The sequence below is a fragment of the Ambystoma mexicanum genome, chromosome 5p (assembly GCF_040938575.1).
Source record: "Ambystoma mexicanum isolate Mex_15411 chromosome 5p, UKY_AmexF1_1, whole genome shotgun sequence".
Taxonomy (NCBI): Eukaryota; Metazoa; Chordata; class Amphibia; order Caudata; family Ambystomatidae; genus Ambystoma; species Ambystoma mexicanum.
Window position 1 is genome coordinate 147,534,761 of NC_090930.1, and position 15,208 is coordinate 147,549,968.

General features: G+C 43.4%; 1 protein-coding gene across 3 annotated transcripts in view; it reads left to right on the top strand.

The window, feature by feature from the left end:
* The window catches only part of LOC138480803 (vascular endothelial growth factor receptor kdr-like), a 1,018,894-nt gene that overhangs the window by 604,443 nt on the left and 399,243 nt on the right, over positions 1 to 15,208 (top strand). For all 3 annotated transcript variants that reach the window (XM_069612549.1, XM_069612547.1, XM_069612548.1), the window contains exon 29: positions 3,795 to 3,895. In XM_069612549.1, the coding sequence (XP_069468650.1) occupies positions 3,795 to 3,895 (101 nt within the window). The remainder of the gene's footprint in view (positions 1 to 3,794; positions 3,896 to 15,208) is intronic.

Here is a 15,208-nt window from a genome sequence, read left to right on the forward strand (position 1 = left end):
ATGGGTCTCCAAAGATTGCTCGATGCTTTGTCACAGTATATAGACTCCAATCAGCTAACAATAAATTTGCAAAATAACATACTATTGTCCTGTCTGAGCAAACTCTCTATTTGGAACAGACCTACTCGGACCCAGCATAATACCAGGATAGAGGTAGTCACTCACTACACCTATCTATGTATGATCATTGACAATCAACCTCACAATAAATCTCACTTGTTAACGTTAGAAACAAAACTCACAACTGCTACCTAACAGACCAAGATCATCCTGGCTAAATATGTTACATTTTCTTTAAGACCTGCCATTATTTATTACAATCAAAAAACCTCTCCTCCTCTTTTATACACTATGGAAACACAAGAAATAGTAGCAGATGCGTTTTTCCATAAAATGGAGGGGAAATACTGGAGACAGATACTAACATTACCTCAGTGCATACCAGTTGTATGGCTCAGGTATGTCTTGGGACTAATCTCCTTGAATGGAGTATACAGATGGCACCTTTGTGCATTCGTTAGGAAGTGTCTTTTGGCAGAAAATTCTGACACACTGCTTAAGACTCTCTCTGAATATATGCTTTTGTCTGAACACAAATTTGCAGCCCAATGGAGAATGACTATCTGTCATACCCTGGCCAGTGCTGATGTCACCATAGACACACTCATATCAGATCCAAATAGGGCTAAAACTAAATTACACTAAGAGGATTGGATAGAGATGTGTAGACAGTGTACTCTGTATAGGACGTCAGAGAAAATCCATTTATAGAGAAATACATTTGTACAATTGAACTATACTTGCTTAAATATCCCTCTCCCATGTATGGAACATCTATATTGCGGGTAAGATTCAATCTGTGGGCCATGAGAGACCTTATGGCTAGATGCAATATGATTAGCAAAGAAAACAATACTTGTCATTTTTGTATTAAAAAAGAACAAAAAGAGACTTTGCGACATTTAATAAGTGTCCAGCCCTTTCCTTACTAAGGATCAAACACTTTTTCAAACATCTTGACTATCTGAGAAACACTGATCCTGACACCTCATGGCTCTTAATTCTTTGCACCCCGATTACTAGCTTCAGAATAGCCATCATGAACTTCTGGAATGCTGCGTTGTTCCTAGAAACACGGGCTGTAACTGACATCTGATCAAATGTAATTGTTTTTTCCGAGTTAATCGTAAATACTAAGACAGTCTTTCTTGAATTGACTGCTAATATCATGATCATGATGTCTATGCGAATCAATGCTATTTTCTACTGGATGATCACTTTATGTACATCTTCATCATTCAAAAATAATTTTGGTTTTACTTGACCCGATGTTTTTATAACTTAAGTAGTGTAAGAATAATAATGTAATGCACCTTAAACTGGCGAATTTAGTACATCAGTAGGACTAACTGTTGTGACTAATTTTATGTTGATAAAATATGAAGTCGCTGAGATACACAGTTGATGTTATTGATGATTGGGAACAATTCCCTCCATTAAGCTCAAACATCTATTATTTGTTCTAAGCTATTTTTATTTCATGATATCAAATCAGGAAGGTCGCTGATAAGTTGACTGGCATTACTTATCCTAGGTAATAAGGGCATTATTCACCATTGGTTTTAAGTTAATCATTTTTTTTCTCTTTTTTTTATTCTGTGAGTGTATATTTGTCTAATCATCTAATTGTGTGGCTCTATGTATTTTTAGATTTGGAATTGTCATTGCCTTTTATACATATTGTGACCTTAATTATGTAAACGATTTATTCAGCTATATCAATAAAAAGAAATAAGAAATATCGCACACCAAATAACCAGACAGACTCAAAGAATATGGCAAAGTACTACCCTGACGGATCAACTTCCAGGGCACTAGTGGTCCAGGGATGAATATCGGTTTCTAAACCATCAATTAGTCCCACACCTCTAATACACCAGAAGGGATGCGAAACAGATTGGAAACACAAGTCAATTATAAACCTCCTTGTCAAATTTTGGTAACGTGGATGGAACGGCAGGCTTATCTGTGCCAGGTTGTGGGTTGTAGGTTAGTTGCAACACAGCAAAAATGCAATTATAACCCAATGATAAAAAGGACTATCCGGTCAAGTTGTACAAAAATATCTACTTTATTATTATTACAATGGACAGTTCTAGCACACTACAAAATACAACCCACACTGTAAAGGAACACAGAGGACATACATTTTCATGAAGGAAAGGGATTCACTCTGGATACTGACAGGAGGGTAGTCGGTAAAGCAATCAGCCTTAACTGTTCAAGGTTATTTGGTATCAGCATCAAATGATAAAGGGGTTGTAAATGTCACTAGGGGCCTTTGGAGAAGGACCAGGGGGACAGAACCACAATGTACTTGGTGCTTCAGATGATCTTGATGCTCGACAGCATTGAGTCGGTTCCAAGACGCTTTGCAGCTCCTGCGACAGAGTTCAAGACGGGAGACATCTGCGGGTATCAGGCGGCAGGCAGTTCGGCAAGCGAGGCTGGATGGACAGCTGCAGGCTGGCCTGCACAGTGACTCTAGGTCAAGAATCATTGTAGCAGATCGTTGTAGTAGTTGAACTGGGAATTTACCAGTACTCTGGCATGATCCTGTTTAGGAGCATATGGAAGTGCTTGTCGTAAAGAAAAGCCACAAAGAATAGAAAATGGACTGCACTTTTGCCCCTATCTTACCCTCACTGTAGCTGAGGTTTTTAATTTTGAGAGAAACATTCAATTTAGAGCCCAGAAGGCATGGAGAATGTGGCCTTCTCTTGGCACGGAACATATTCTTAGCACCAAACAGAGCCACTTCTGTTTTGCTTGGGTTGAGCTGGAGCCAAAACACTGCCATCCAATTACTAACTTCCTCCAGACACAGCCCTGCTCTTAGAAATGACTCCTCCACGTTACTTAAATTAATAACCATCTGTGTGTCGTCCGCATACGACTGGAAGCAGAACCTATGTTTCCGAAGAATGTCCACTAATGGGTGTAAATACAAATTAAACAGCAACAGAGTTAAGGAGGACCTCACTTCTTGTTGGTGATCCAGTAAGAAAGACTGAAACCATTTAATGGCCCTTTTGGAAACATCGGCAATAAAGTGCGATGATCCACCGTATCGAATGCCGCGGATAGATCTAGCATCACAAGCAATGACAGCTCCCCTTCATCTGCCACTCGTAGGATTTCGTACCAGACTGCCAACAACGAAACCCTGATTGAAGAGGGTCCAATAAGGTCTCACCTTTCAACATATTCCTGCAATTGAACCGTGCCCTTCTTCTCCAAGATCTTTCCTGGCCAGGGCAAGGCTGCCACGTGGCAGTCATTTTGTAGGTTGTCAGGGTCAAGATTGGGATTTTTCAGTAAAGGTGTGATGATTGATTTCTTCAATTCTGAAGGGACTATGGTGCTAATGAAAAGTAGCTCTCGTGTAGTCTACCGTATTACTACGATAATAAGTACTGTAAAACTCTGAACATTTATTGATTCAGGTATTTTTCCATTTACATTCATGCATTTTTTTATTTGAAATTTGTGCAACCCATTTTCGGCAAGGTGCATCATTAATTGTTTATCCTATTACAACCTGTTATATTGGTAATTTCCAGTGTGTACTGAAACGAGTGCAAAGTATTTTATTGATTGCACGTTTAAGCTACGTTAAGGTTACACGGTGTGGCGTAAAGCTCAGATAGGCCTAACTGAGTCTGCGAGTGGGCAGGGATTGGTAATTTTACGAGTACTTGTCAGTGATTTTCCCTGCTTCTTTCCCTGTATAGGAGAGTGAGTCGGACAGTGGCATGGGACTCTCTTCCGAGGAGATGAAAAGTTTAAAGCGCCTGGAGACCCGTTCCTGGCCCTTTGGGATTATGGCTCTGGCGTGAGTATTCTGAAGAGGACATGTTCCCCCTCCATCTGTTCAAATGACATAGACCCCATGATCGGCTTTATCTGGTGGAGTCTTTTAGAAGCACTTTGTTATTAAATTCTTGCTCGACAATTAAATGCTGAGCTCTACATAAACATGATATCTTCTCTTCCTACTAAAATCAATTGCTTAGATTGTTACAAAAAACACATGTACAGGGTTTAAACTGATATTCTGCTGCAAATGTCAACGGTGTAGGAAAGGTTCCATGTTTGTTTGGTTCCATGTCATGTTACCGCGGGATGTTTTTCCGCTGGGTTTTTTACTGCAGATTTTTTTATGAAAAAACTCAGCGAATGTATTTATTTTTTATTTTTGGAGGGTTCCCCCACAATCTCCCACCCCCTTTAATTTTTATATATTCCTGAGCATCCAAATTTATATATTTTCTAACCCCCCCAACAAAAATGTGATGAGTGAGTTTTTTTCGGCAAAGAAATTGTGGTAAAAAACACTGCAAAAAAACATCCTGCGATGAAAGGACGTTGTATGGTTTGTTTGCAGACCTCACTCCTAGTAGGTAGCAGGGATCTACAACCTGTGGCTCTACTGCTGTTATGGACTACGACTCCCATGATCCCTTACCATTGTCTATGCTCTCTAGCGCTGAAGAGAGCTGTAGCCCAACACATTTGGAGATCTAAAGGTAGCAGACCCCTGATTCTCATCGGCACAACAGTAGAGCTTTCTCTGTCGACTAATTTTTGCACTCCCCTTGACATCCTTGCAGCATCCCTTGCCATACCCTTCAAACTCATAGGCTAATCCATTCGACCCCCTCAGTTATGTGGTCCATAAACAAAGACCTCAAAACAGAAACAATATCACTTTGTAAACGGATATTGTGTGTCCTGACTCAACATTAGGCTACTCTTGCTACCTCCATTCTCAAGCCCTCAAATTAATTCAAACATTCACAACCCTCAGTGATTGCTGAAGGGCAGATATCGCTTTAAGAATAAACAATGATGAGATGACCCCACCCCATCACTGAAACATTATATATTCTATTGGAGTCAGAGCCCCCTTTGGACCAATATGGGTCAGGCACACTTTTCACAAGCCATGTTATTCATGACAATAAGACATTCATGCCTGACTTATTCATGACCAGGTCCTGGCAATGTAAACAGAGTTGGGATGTTCTTAGTAATTTTAATACATCAACGTTGCCCAGTTTAGATTGTGGGCCTCATTGAGAGCTTGGCAGGAAATTCCTCGTTATTTACATAGATTTACTGCCAAGCTTGGTCCTGCAGAATTACCACCAGATCATGAGTGCCAGTAAGGAGGTACACGTGCTTGTTTCTGGAATCCAGAGGACTCTATGGGGTTGTTTGTGGTTCCACACCTGCAAATTCCAATGACTGATGGCATTGAAGTGGAGCATTTACATTCAGCACTTGGGCTGCACTTCAATGGCAACTCCCAATTCAGCTTTGCGGTACAAATTGTGGTAGCACCATTTTACCACCTGCAACCCGCATGGGAGAACACAGCACCACCCAAAAATGATGGAAAAAACTAGCCAGAACAAATTCTGTTGTGAACTGGGATTAAGAAGGGTTGATCCCAATTCCGTCTCGATCTGAGTGTAAATCTCGATCTGCGTACAAGTTAAACCGGATCCGGAAGTATGCAGAGATTTACATTCAAATTGAGACGGAATACCTGGGAGCAGACACCTGTTACTAGGAAGGACGGAGTTGCTACTGTAGGACCAGCCGATATTGGGCATTCTAGCAAGACGAAGTGGAAGAATGAAATCATTACGGAGCGCAAGTACTTACACATGAGTGTACTAGTTTTGAAATGCCTCATGGAGATTTCGTGGCTTTTTGAGAACAATCAATAGATCCCCTAGCATTTGCTGTGGGAGTTCTGCATAGCATTTATTTCATTTCCCCACTGGGTCACTCCCACTGAACACCGGACACTGGGAGCATAGAGAAGAATCAGGATGTTTTGCGCCAACATTGGGCAGAAAGGTTCCTGAACTATAAATACTATTAGGGATTCAGCCCATTCAGTATGTGAAATTGGATATTGAATATAGGACAGGTTGTTGTTCACACAGGGCCTCCCCTGAAGAATTTCCAAGCAAATCGTTTTTTATTGAGATGAATGGAATGAAACATGTTGGCTGTTTGTTGTGAAGAGTGGGTATACATGCAATTAGAGTGATAGTGGTTTTGAAGTGTGTAGCTGTGATTGGATTTGCACAATATGTTGTTGTATTTTTAGAATAACAATTGTTTTTTTTTGGCTCTGTGGTGACAACCACCTATATTGTGTTTTACATTGTGAATCATCATATTACTATCCAGAGTGCAATGAAATTTGAAGTTGGATTTTGCATTGTTGTTTCAGGATTTTCTTTCATAGAAATGTTGTATACATTCAATAAAATATGGTTGTATTTTCATATACATAGCGTCGCTATATTTGTTTAAAAAGGACCCATTTGCCTCCAGTGTAAGGTTAGTGTGAGTGACCTCACTGGTAATGGAAACCAGTGAGAGAAAATAACACCCAACCGTTGGAATTATTTGGGTTTAGAGTCTACAGGCAGTACGGCTTATAACAGCCCTTAGTTCTGGTGGAGAGACCTTGCTTCACTCATGCTTCCCATCACAGTCTAGTGGGTCCTGATTGTCTGATACAGCCTTCAGAACTCTGCATTATAATCTCATTTCTCTCCAGCACTACACTGGCTTTAAGTGGATACACATCAAACCTAGAACTTCGCCCATTATTTTTGTCCTAGTTTCCAGACACACTCACCCTCTGGTAAGCCATGTCTTAATATTCTCCGGTGATGTGGGGTTGCAGTCTATTAACAGATCCAGTGTACTTCTGGGCCACTGCTCCTTCTCCTTACTAGCTTGAACCACATTCCAACTGAGGACCATTTCCCTTATGTTTCTCAATTCACACATCCTGTGTAGCTTATAGTGATAGTGGTTTTAAGTGATGAATTCCACTTTGAATGATTGTTACATGTCTAACATTTCAGTGGCTTCCCTACTTCACATGTACATCCATCAATCCATTCATTCTATCAAATACAAACATTAGAAATGGATAATAGAGAGATCGGTCAGATGACGCGTGTGGAGTCCAGTTTGCAGAAACATAACGTGTTAGATTTATTTTGTATTATTGGAGGGAAGGTTGGTTAAGCCTGTGGATACATTTGTGAGACTCAATATATTGGGGGGGGGCGGAGGGGTCTTAGCCAAAGGTACAATTGAGCAGGAACTAACAGGAACCAAGTTCAACCACTTTTACTTGTTACTGTTAATGGGTCCACTACTTTTTACTAGCATTTTCCCAGTTCCAGAACTGTTTATTTTGCTTGAGAGGCACTTTGAAGCAGGGCTGTTGCTAGGTCTGGAAGAGATCTGGGGCTAAGCTAATGTCAGGGCTATCGGGACTCTGGGCCAGCTAGCCTTTTGGTTATAGCTCCTGAGCTTCTATCCGGGTCTACAACCAAAAGACATGGGGCTATAGCCCCCTCTGACCCCCCCCACCCCCAGCAACGCCTCTGCTTTGAAGCCAATCACTTCACTTGTGCTCCTGTCGAGCTGGTAAGAAACCAAATACTGCCCACGACTGTTTTAAGTGCTGCTTTCTGGCTTCTCTATGGTTGTGGATGGGTCCAAATGGAGAGATTACTCTCCTTAAAGAGGCACATTTTAGGAAGTGTGGTGTACAGGGGCTCATTCATCACAGCATGCATCTATTTTTTCTTTTTTAACTGGATGGCAAAATTAAATAGCTCATGTCATGCTCCTCTGTAGACTTTTGGGATTAATGTTGTTCCCTTTCCACTTCTGCTGACCCAGAAGTGCAATCTAGTGAAGTCACAGGGTGCAGCCCATGGAAACCCGGTGCTGCTCGGGCTACACTTGAGAGGTATGCAGCATCACTGCTCCCCTCCGTAGCCTTATGAGGCAGCCCGTAACATGATGCAAGTGGCAGTGCTAAGGTCCTTTCCTTTGATTAGAGTAAAGTACCTCAGCAACACCAATTGCTTCATGTGGCAAGGCAACGGCGTATCTCGGGAGGAGGGAGGGGGGCATATCCAGAGAACCATGGCTGCGTATCCACTTGTGAACGTCACTTTCCTCCTTTACATTCCATAGTGTTAGTTTTAGTTCGCTCTAGGAGGATTTTAGCTCACTCTAGGTGGTGCTGTGCCAAAACTAAGAATGAGGGAATATTGAAGGCTAGTATCAAAAAGATAAAAAGGGCAGGTACACAATCTTTATTATCTATGCACACCTTCCCAGGTCAGAGGGGAAGGCTGATAGCACAAAAACATGTCAATCGCCACACCCCAAGGACCAGTGCTGAACTATCACAACATGACAAAGACTTCGACTCACATTTGTGAGGCCATCTTGAGAGTCACAGAATACCCATTTCAATTTAATTTAGACCACAACAATGCAGGGCTTACCTTTCCTTGTGTACAGCTTTAATGAGGTGTCAAGGACGGTAACAGTGACGTCAATAATTGGTGGGTGAGCATCTTCACATCTATTGAGATATGAATCGGTGTCAACAACAAGTGGTCACATGACAGCAGACCTTCTGAAGAAAAAGAATTGCAGCATAGGTTAAGAGCCCCCATTTTCTGGAAGGGGTGAAGTGGCCTGATGAACAAATTTCTATTGGAAGCATCTTTGAAGTGGATCCTCTCCACCCAAATGAACACTAGGACGAGGAAGAGAGATGAGGGAGAGGGACAAGGACAAGGAAGAAGGCTTAGGAAGAGGAAGTGGAGGTAGAATAATTAAGAGGAATAGGGACAAGGAATGAGAACCATACTATGAATTATACGGTGCTGCAATTATGGTTTGTTGCTCTGGCCTCCACTGAGTTATGCGGGTAGAAGCAACCATGGTGAACGGCAGGACAGGAACAATACCAACCTGCGAGGCAGCCAATGCATGCAGATAGCAACTTCAGTTGCCATGCCACCAAATACTCAGCTTCTCAACACACTGTCACTACCGTCACTCCTCTCTGTTGAGTCAGCATTTATTAGGTTCAACAAAGAAATGTGTTATTATTGTAACATTATTCAAACCTGGCGAAGAAAATACATCCACAGAATTTCAAATATCAAAATGAAATGGAAAATGAAATGGAAAATATTGAATTCAAGCATTATGTTTTAATACAGTTTACAAAATAGTGCACATTCGTGCAACTAAATCTCCCCAAGAAACTAAACCTACTTAATAAATAAAAACGATATCATGTCAGGTTAAGATTTTCAACCTAAGCCCAAAAAGTGTGAGACGCACCCATTAGAACAACACACAATACAAGTTTGTGTCCAATCCCCCCACAATTCTCCAATTTCGCAAATCTCTCAAAAACATGGCTCTTTCAAAAACACCTGACCAAGGACTAATTCCAATGAACGCTCATGCCAACGCCCAGACCTCACAGTACTGCGCTGCTGTTAAAAGATTCCATCCCAAATGCTGGCTACCCACACGCTGTACAGCTCTCTGCTGCTCTCGTGCTAGGTCTGCGCTTTAAACAATAAAATAAAAATGAATAAAAAAGTATAATAACATACACATGCCAATGACCCTTTCCTCACTCACACAGATGCTACTTCACTGAGGATGATGATGATGTGGTCATGCCACACTTAAAGAGCAATGATATTGCGGAAAAGCCTCTAGAGGTGGGCATACCCACAGAACTGGAGAATCAATTGGGCGCATCATCTACCACCACTGGCACCTTCACCTCCAACCAGAGATGCCAAGATGTGTGCCCAGATGAGCCTCCATGAATTGGTCAAACACATGCCCTTACACAGAGTGAGAGGAGGAGATATGCCAACACCAACTATCAGGACCCAGCTAACATCCATCCCGGAAACTCTAGCTGTCCATGGAATATCCGCCAAGGGAGCTTCTCCCAGGGTTTGCCCTGGTAGCTAAGGCTAGAGAGACCAGCCTGCAGCTGTGGATGAGTTTGGTGAACCCTGCAATGCCTGGTCGCATACCGCATGGAAGCAGATCCAAATGATGATGCATCAGCATGCAAAAACATTGCTGCGTCCAACTGCATCGCTGCTGCGCTGGAGCAGCTGTAGCTCCACACATCGCACCCAGCCTACCCAATTGGGAACACCGATGGGGGCAGCTGATGGTGGAGGATGCGGCTCAAGGAAAGGGAAAACCCTGTTGCGCAGCAAGCGGCATGTGTACAACAAAATGTGTACATACTTTCTTTGATGGGCTATAGTTCTTTTTCACTTGAGAAGATTACGGCTCATTACGGAATTACCGCCACTTTTCCTGCACCACTATGCTGTGAGTATGGCTATGGAGAGGGGGATTTACCTCCAGCATTGTACTGGCGGTAAATCCTCCTACTTTCCACTGAAAATCTGCTAACTCTGAGGAATTAATACACTGGCAATTCCGCCAGCAGTAATTTGACCTAAAATGCCCCATAGAGTCCAATAGACTAAAAATGGAGTTAGCACCGCCACGCCACTTGTAATCCGGCCGCAATTCTGCTGGACCAAGTGACGGTTATGGTTATTCTGTTGGGCGGTATTCCGGTGGATTTATTGCAGGAATACCGGCCAACTCGTAATTAGGCCTATAGACAGTTACGGTCAGGAATGTTTTATTTATTTTCAATTTGTCCATATTTGGTCTGATGATAGGACTGACAATAGAGCTTTTTGCATCTGCGCTGTGGGCAGAGTCTCCTTTATGCATGCTGTAGCAGTGGGATGGGAGAGATGGATATTTCACAGGCGGGGCATGGTGCCCACCTTTGATGGTGACCATGGAGACATGTCTACGTCAGTGTTCATTAATTAACAATAATTAATTAACAATGTTTGTTTACATAAACCTGTGCACGAGCCGCGGGTTCCCTTGGTAGCCACAGGGGACGTGATGTAATTCATGAAGTGATATAGAAGCTGTGCGGGTACCTAGGGAACTGTGTTCAACGAAATGTCAAAGGCTGGGTTGTTCGGTGTGACCATGTGTTGCCGCAGCACCTCAATGGACACTGGCAGTTCAGACATAGCGTCTGGCCCGGTCCTTCTCATTCATGCACAGCGTACACTGTGACACAGCATGGGCTGCACACATGTCTGAATACATAACATCTCTTGCTACCTGCATGTCCTTGAGGCCTGCTGCCACATCCATCTGTCCATCTACATCAGCCTGTTGGACAGGCGGCTCTGGGGGGAGTTTGTGACAGTTCCCCATGTGTAGGTCACACCCCAGTGCAACATTCAGAGGCAAACAACTGAACTCTATGATGTTGCATGCTGCCAGAATTTCATGCCGTGGCACTACCCCAGCGTGTTCCGGGCATCTGCTGTGGACGCCACCATTCCAAGAGTGCTCGCGATCGGATGTGCCTATGAATACAGAGTTGTGACATTGCTGGCCTCTGCCCAGTGGGTTCCTGAAAGGGTGAGTCTGGGTCCCCGAAGGGGGTCACCTGTGGAAGAGAGAGGCATCATGTAATGTGCCCTGCCATGTGCACACATGGACATATGTGGGAGGTCAAGAATCATGACTTACTAAGTATCATCTACATGATTTCTGTTGCCAGAGCCAAATGGCTGAAATCGCTGGACACAACACCACCCCAGTGAACACCGCATTGTCATGGGACTCCCCATGGTTTCTGCTTTTCCACGTACATCATGAGACATATAGGAGTCTCGAGAGAATAGTTCAGGAGCAACGTGCTCGCCTTGGAAACAAAACGACACGGAGCAACACAGGTTCGATCCCCGGGTCCGCACTTAGAAACCTCTGGGTATTAAGCACGTTATAAATAACCTGTCATATAATATCATATATGTCTTGCCTAGATGAGGTGGAATAACTTAGAGGACCAGGTGTAGAGCGCATGACTCTTAGGACTAAGATACCCCCACAGTGGTACTTTGGAAGGAGCCAGTTGAAAAGACAGGAAATTATGCCATCAGCCTCACTACTAGGGGTATGGCATGTCCCCCCGTGGTAGGTGCAGTAAAGCTACTCTTCCCATTGGGTTTGCTTGTCTGGTAGTACGTGGGGTAGAAAGTGGTACTGCAACATGCCTCTTCATCTGCTAGTGGAAAGGGGGGCCGCTCTACGCCTGTATGTCTTTTGCCTCCTCTCCTTTACTCATCAGTTCAGCCATTTTGGAAAGGTCTGCGTGCCCGAACCTGCCAGCCTTTTCTACTGTGTTGAGTGTCGTGAGTAGCAGGCTCAGACTGGTCTATGGGGCAATAGGGCAATGCCCAAACCAAAAACGCAAAATGCTAGTGTGGGCCAGTTTTTTGGCCCAAAGTGGGCCTCTTTTTTGGCCAGTTTGATAAGTTACTTCACCATGCGGCTAGTAGTTTTGACCAGTGTTATTGAATAAATGTTCTTTAAAATGCACAATTTGCATTTCATTTGATCGAAAACCTGCCTCTTGGGTACGACTCAAACAGTCTGTCACAAAAGGAATGAATTGTCATTTGCAACTTTGGGCCACTTTTTCATTGGTGCCCGAGACAATTGTATGGCTCTGTCTGACCCTGGTGAGTACTAGAATATGTGTTGCGCTTTCCAGGACCCTTTGCTCTACTTTTGTTTGGCGCATGGCATATTTTAGGGTAAATATTTTGCTCACCAATTCTTAATGGAGTTAAGCGTGCTTAGTGTGGCTGTCTTACATTCTTATCGCAAACTTTGCTCACCTTTTTCACTCATGTTATGCACTCACGCATCTCATAGATGCGTGCTCCTGCGAATCGTGCATTTCTTTGAAATCTCCAATTTGTGCACACAAAAGTTCGGGCCCATTGTGCATATTTGCAGTGCACATTTTGTACATCGCAAATGTGCGGCGTGCCCTGTGTGAAATAGAGCCAGTGGGCCCAATTCATGGTATATTTCCGGTTCAAGGTGGCTTTGCACTGCTGAAAAGTGACTTTGCACTGCCGACACAAACCCTGATTCATGGCACTGCGCAAAGTGTATTTTTGCAGTGCAAAGTCAGCGTATAGTCATTTTTTCAGTACAAAATGACTTTGCCGGGACTTTGCACGGACTAACTTGTGCAGGAATAAACTTGCTCGAAAAAACAATAGACACAAAGAGGAAAGACCACATCAAGAGCGAAAGAAGGAGTGAATTAGAAAACGAGATAACGGTGAGATGAAACTGGAGAGACTGGAATAAGGAAATGGGTAAAAAAAAACGACACGTTGTATTGAATTAAACTAATTCACAATAAAAAAAATTAAAAAAAATAATCGGGCCCAGTAGGTTGAGGAATGCCAGTGAATGATCCAGCAGAAATGGTTTCCGTCCACAAAGCGCACGCTGCACTCTGTCCTGTGCCGACCTGCAGAGGAAGTTAAAACAACACGCGCATGGCACAGGACCTGGAAAGCATTAGGCAGCCTTGCACTCTTGTGCAAACACTCACAACCTAAAACTGACAATGTTAGAGTGACTTCCCTGAAGCCACTACCTTTGCAAAGGTCAAAGGGGAGTGTTAGTTTAACAGGGGAGCTAATGCAGCACTTCTTGACTCAGTATATTGGTGTGTGTATATTGAAATGTTTATCCTGGATGCAGATCAGACAGCCATGGCCCATGTCGTGTAGCATTTGGAGGGATTATTAAAGCAGGTTGATGGTTCTCTCTGTGCCAAATCCAACTCTTTCCTTTATTTTTTCGGTGCTGAATTTCTTCGCTGGCAAAGACGTGCATCGGCAGGTCGGGGAATGTCGGGGTGAAGAGTTTATAGCAGCAAAAAAAAAGAGTTGATAGTCTGAGAATAGGAGAGAGCCACCGTACAACAACAAGCATAATTTGAGTGCTGCGGGACTGTGCTTCCCGGTTTATGAATTTAGCACCGCAGAAATGTCATGGTCCAATCTGCGTTCTTCAGTGTCCACTAAGTGCCCGATTCATAGAATATTTGCCCGGTTCAAAGGGAATTCGCACTGCCGGTCCGATACCACAGTGAGTAAAGCGCTCACTTTGACATCTGTGCAGAGCCAGGTTCGAATCCCGGCAGGGCCAAACTCAGCCTTTCATCCTTCCAAGGTTGATAAATGAGTATCACACACGGTGGGTTATAATAAGCAGCGCTCAGATACTTGAGGTTTCGTAGCGCTATATAAATACTAAATTATTACTGCTGAAAAGTGACTTTGCACTGCCAACACAAACCCTGATTCATGGAACCGGACAAACTCATTTTGCACTGCAAAAATGACTATGCGCTGACTTTGCCCAGACTTTGCACTGCAAAAATACACTTTGCACAGTTCCATGAATCAGGGTTTGTGTCGGCAGTGCAAATTCACTTTGAACCGGGCAAATATTCCATGAATCGGGCCCTTAATGTGGTCAGTTGTCAGTTAGCTAAAATGGAGGTCCACTATCCTAAAAGGGGTGTTGGCACATCCGACATTGCCCAAAGATATCCGCCTCCACTCAATTATTCTCTTCAAAACAAATTGCTTCTTTCAGAGAGTAGCGCCCTTTGCAGAATGTGAACGGGCTGGGCTGGGAGCGTAGTCATTGGGGTTCATTACACGTTTTCTGGTATTGCGCCAGTAATTCCAGCGGGATACCGGGACACTGCCCCTACCATTTGGCTACCTGATGTTACAGGCGACAAAGATGCCGGTAAGTCCCCATTCCATGAAGTCCAATTGGACTCCATGGGATGGGATTGCAGGATTTACTGGCACCGTTAGTATCAGTGCTAGTGATTCTGGCATTTATTTGCTGGTAAGTGCCAGATCTACTGGCAGGTCAAGACTTTCGGTAGATCTGTGGCCCCCACTGACCAACTAGTGTTTCCCCATTCCGGAAAAAATGCCAGTGCCAAATTGACCAGCATTTTTACCAGCAATTCTTTCCAGACCGGGGAACTCCTAATGAGCCCCATTGTGTCTCATCCAATTCACAGAGTATAGCCAATGCAGCAATGAACATCAAATAAATACTTTCAATGTGGACATAATTCTCCATATGGGGAGGTATAAGTACAAAACACACTTAAAAATGCTACAAATGTTATGGAAAAACATAACAGTGGATTGAATCAAGGATGAAAACGATGCCGGTACTGAAGCAAGTGACTTCATTCGTATGAATAATGCTTTGTTGGTGTGACACATGGAGACGCACATGGAGACGCAGGCATTACTTGCAGCTTAGCTCTATATGTGCTTTCCCAATTCTCTCAGAGTGC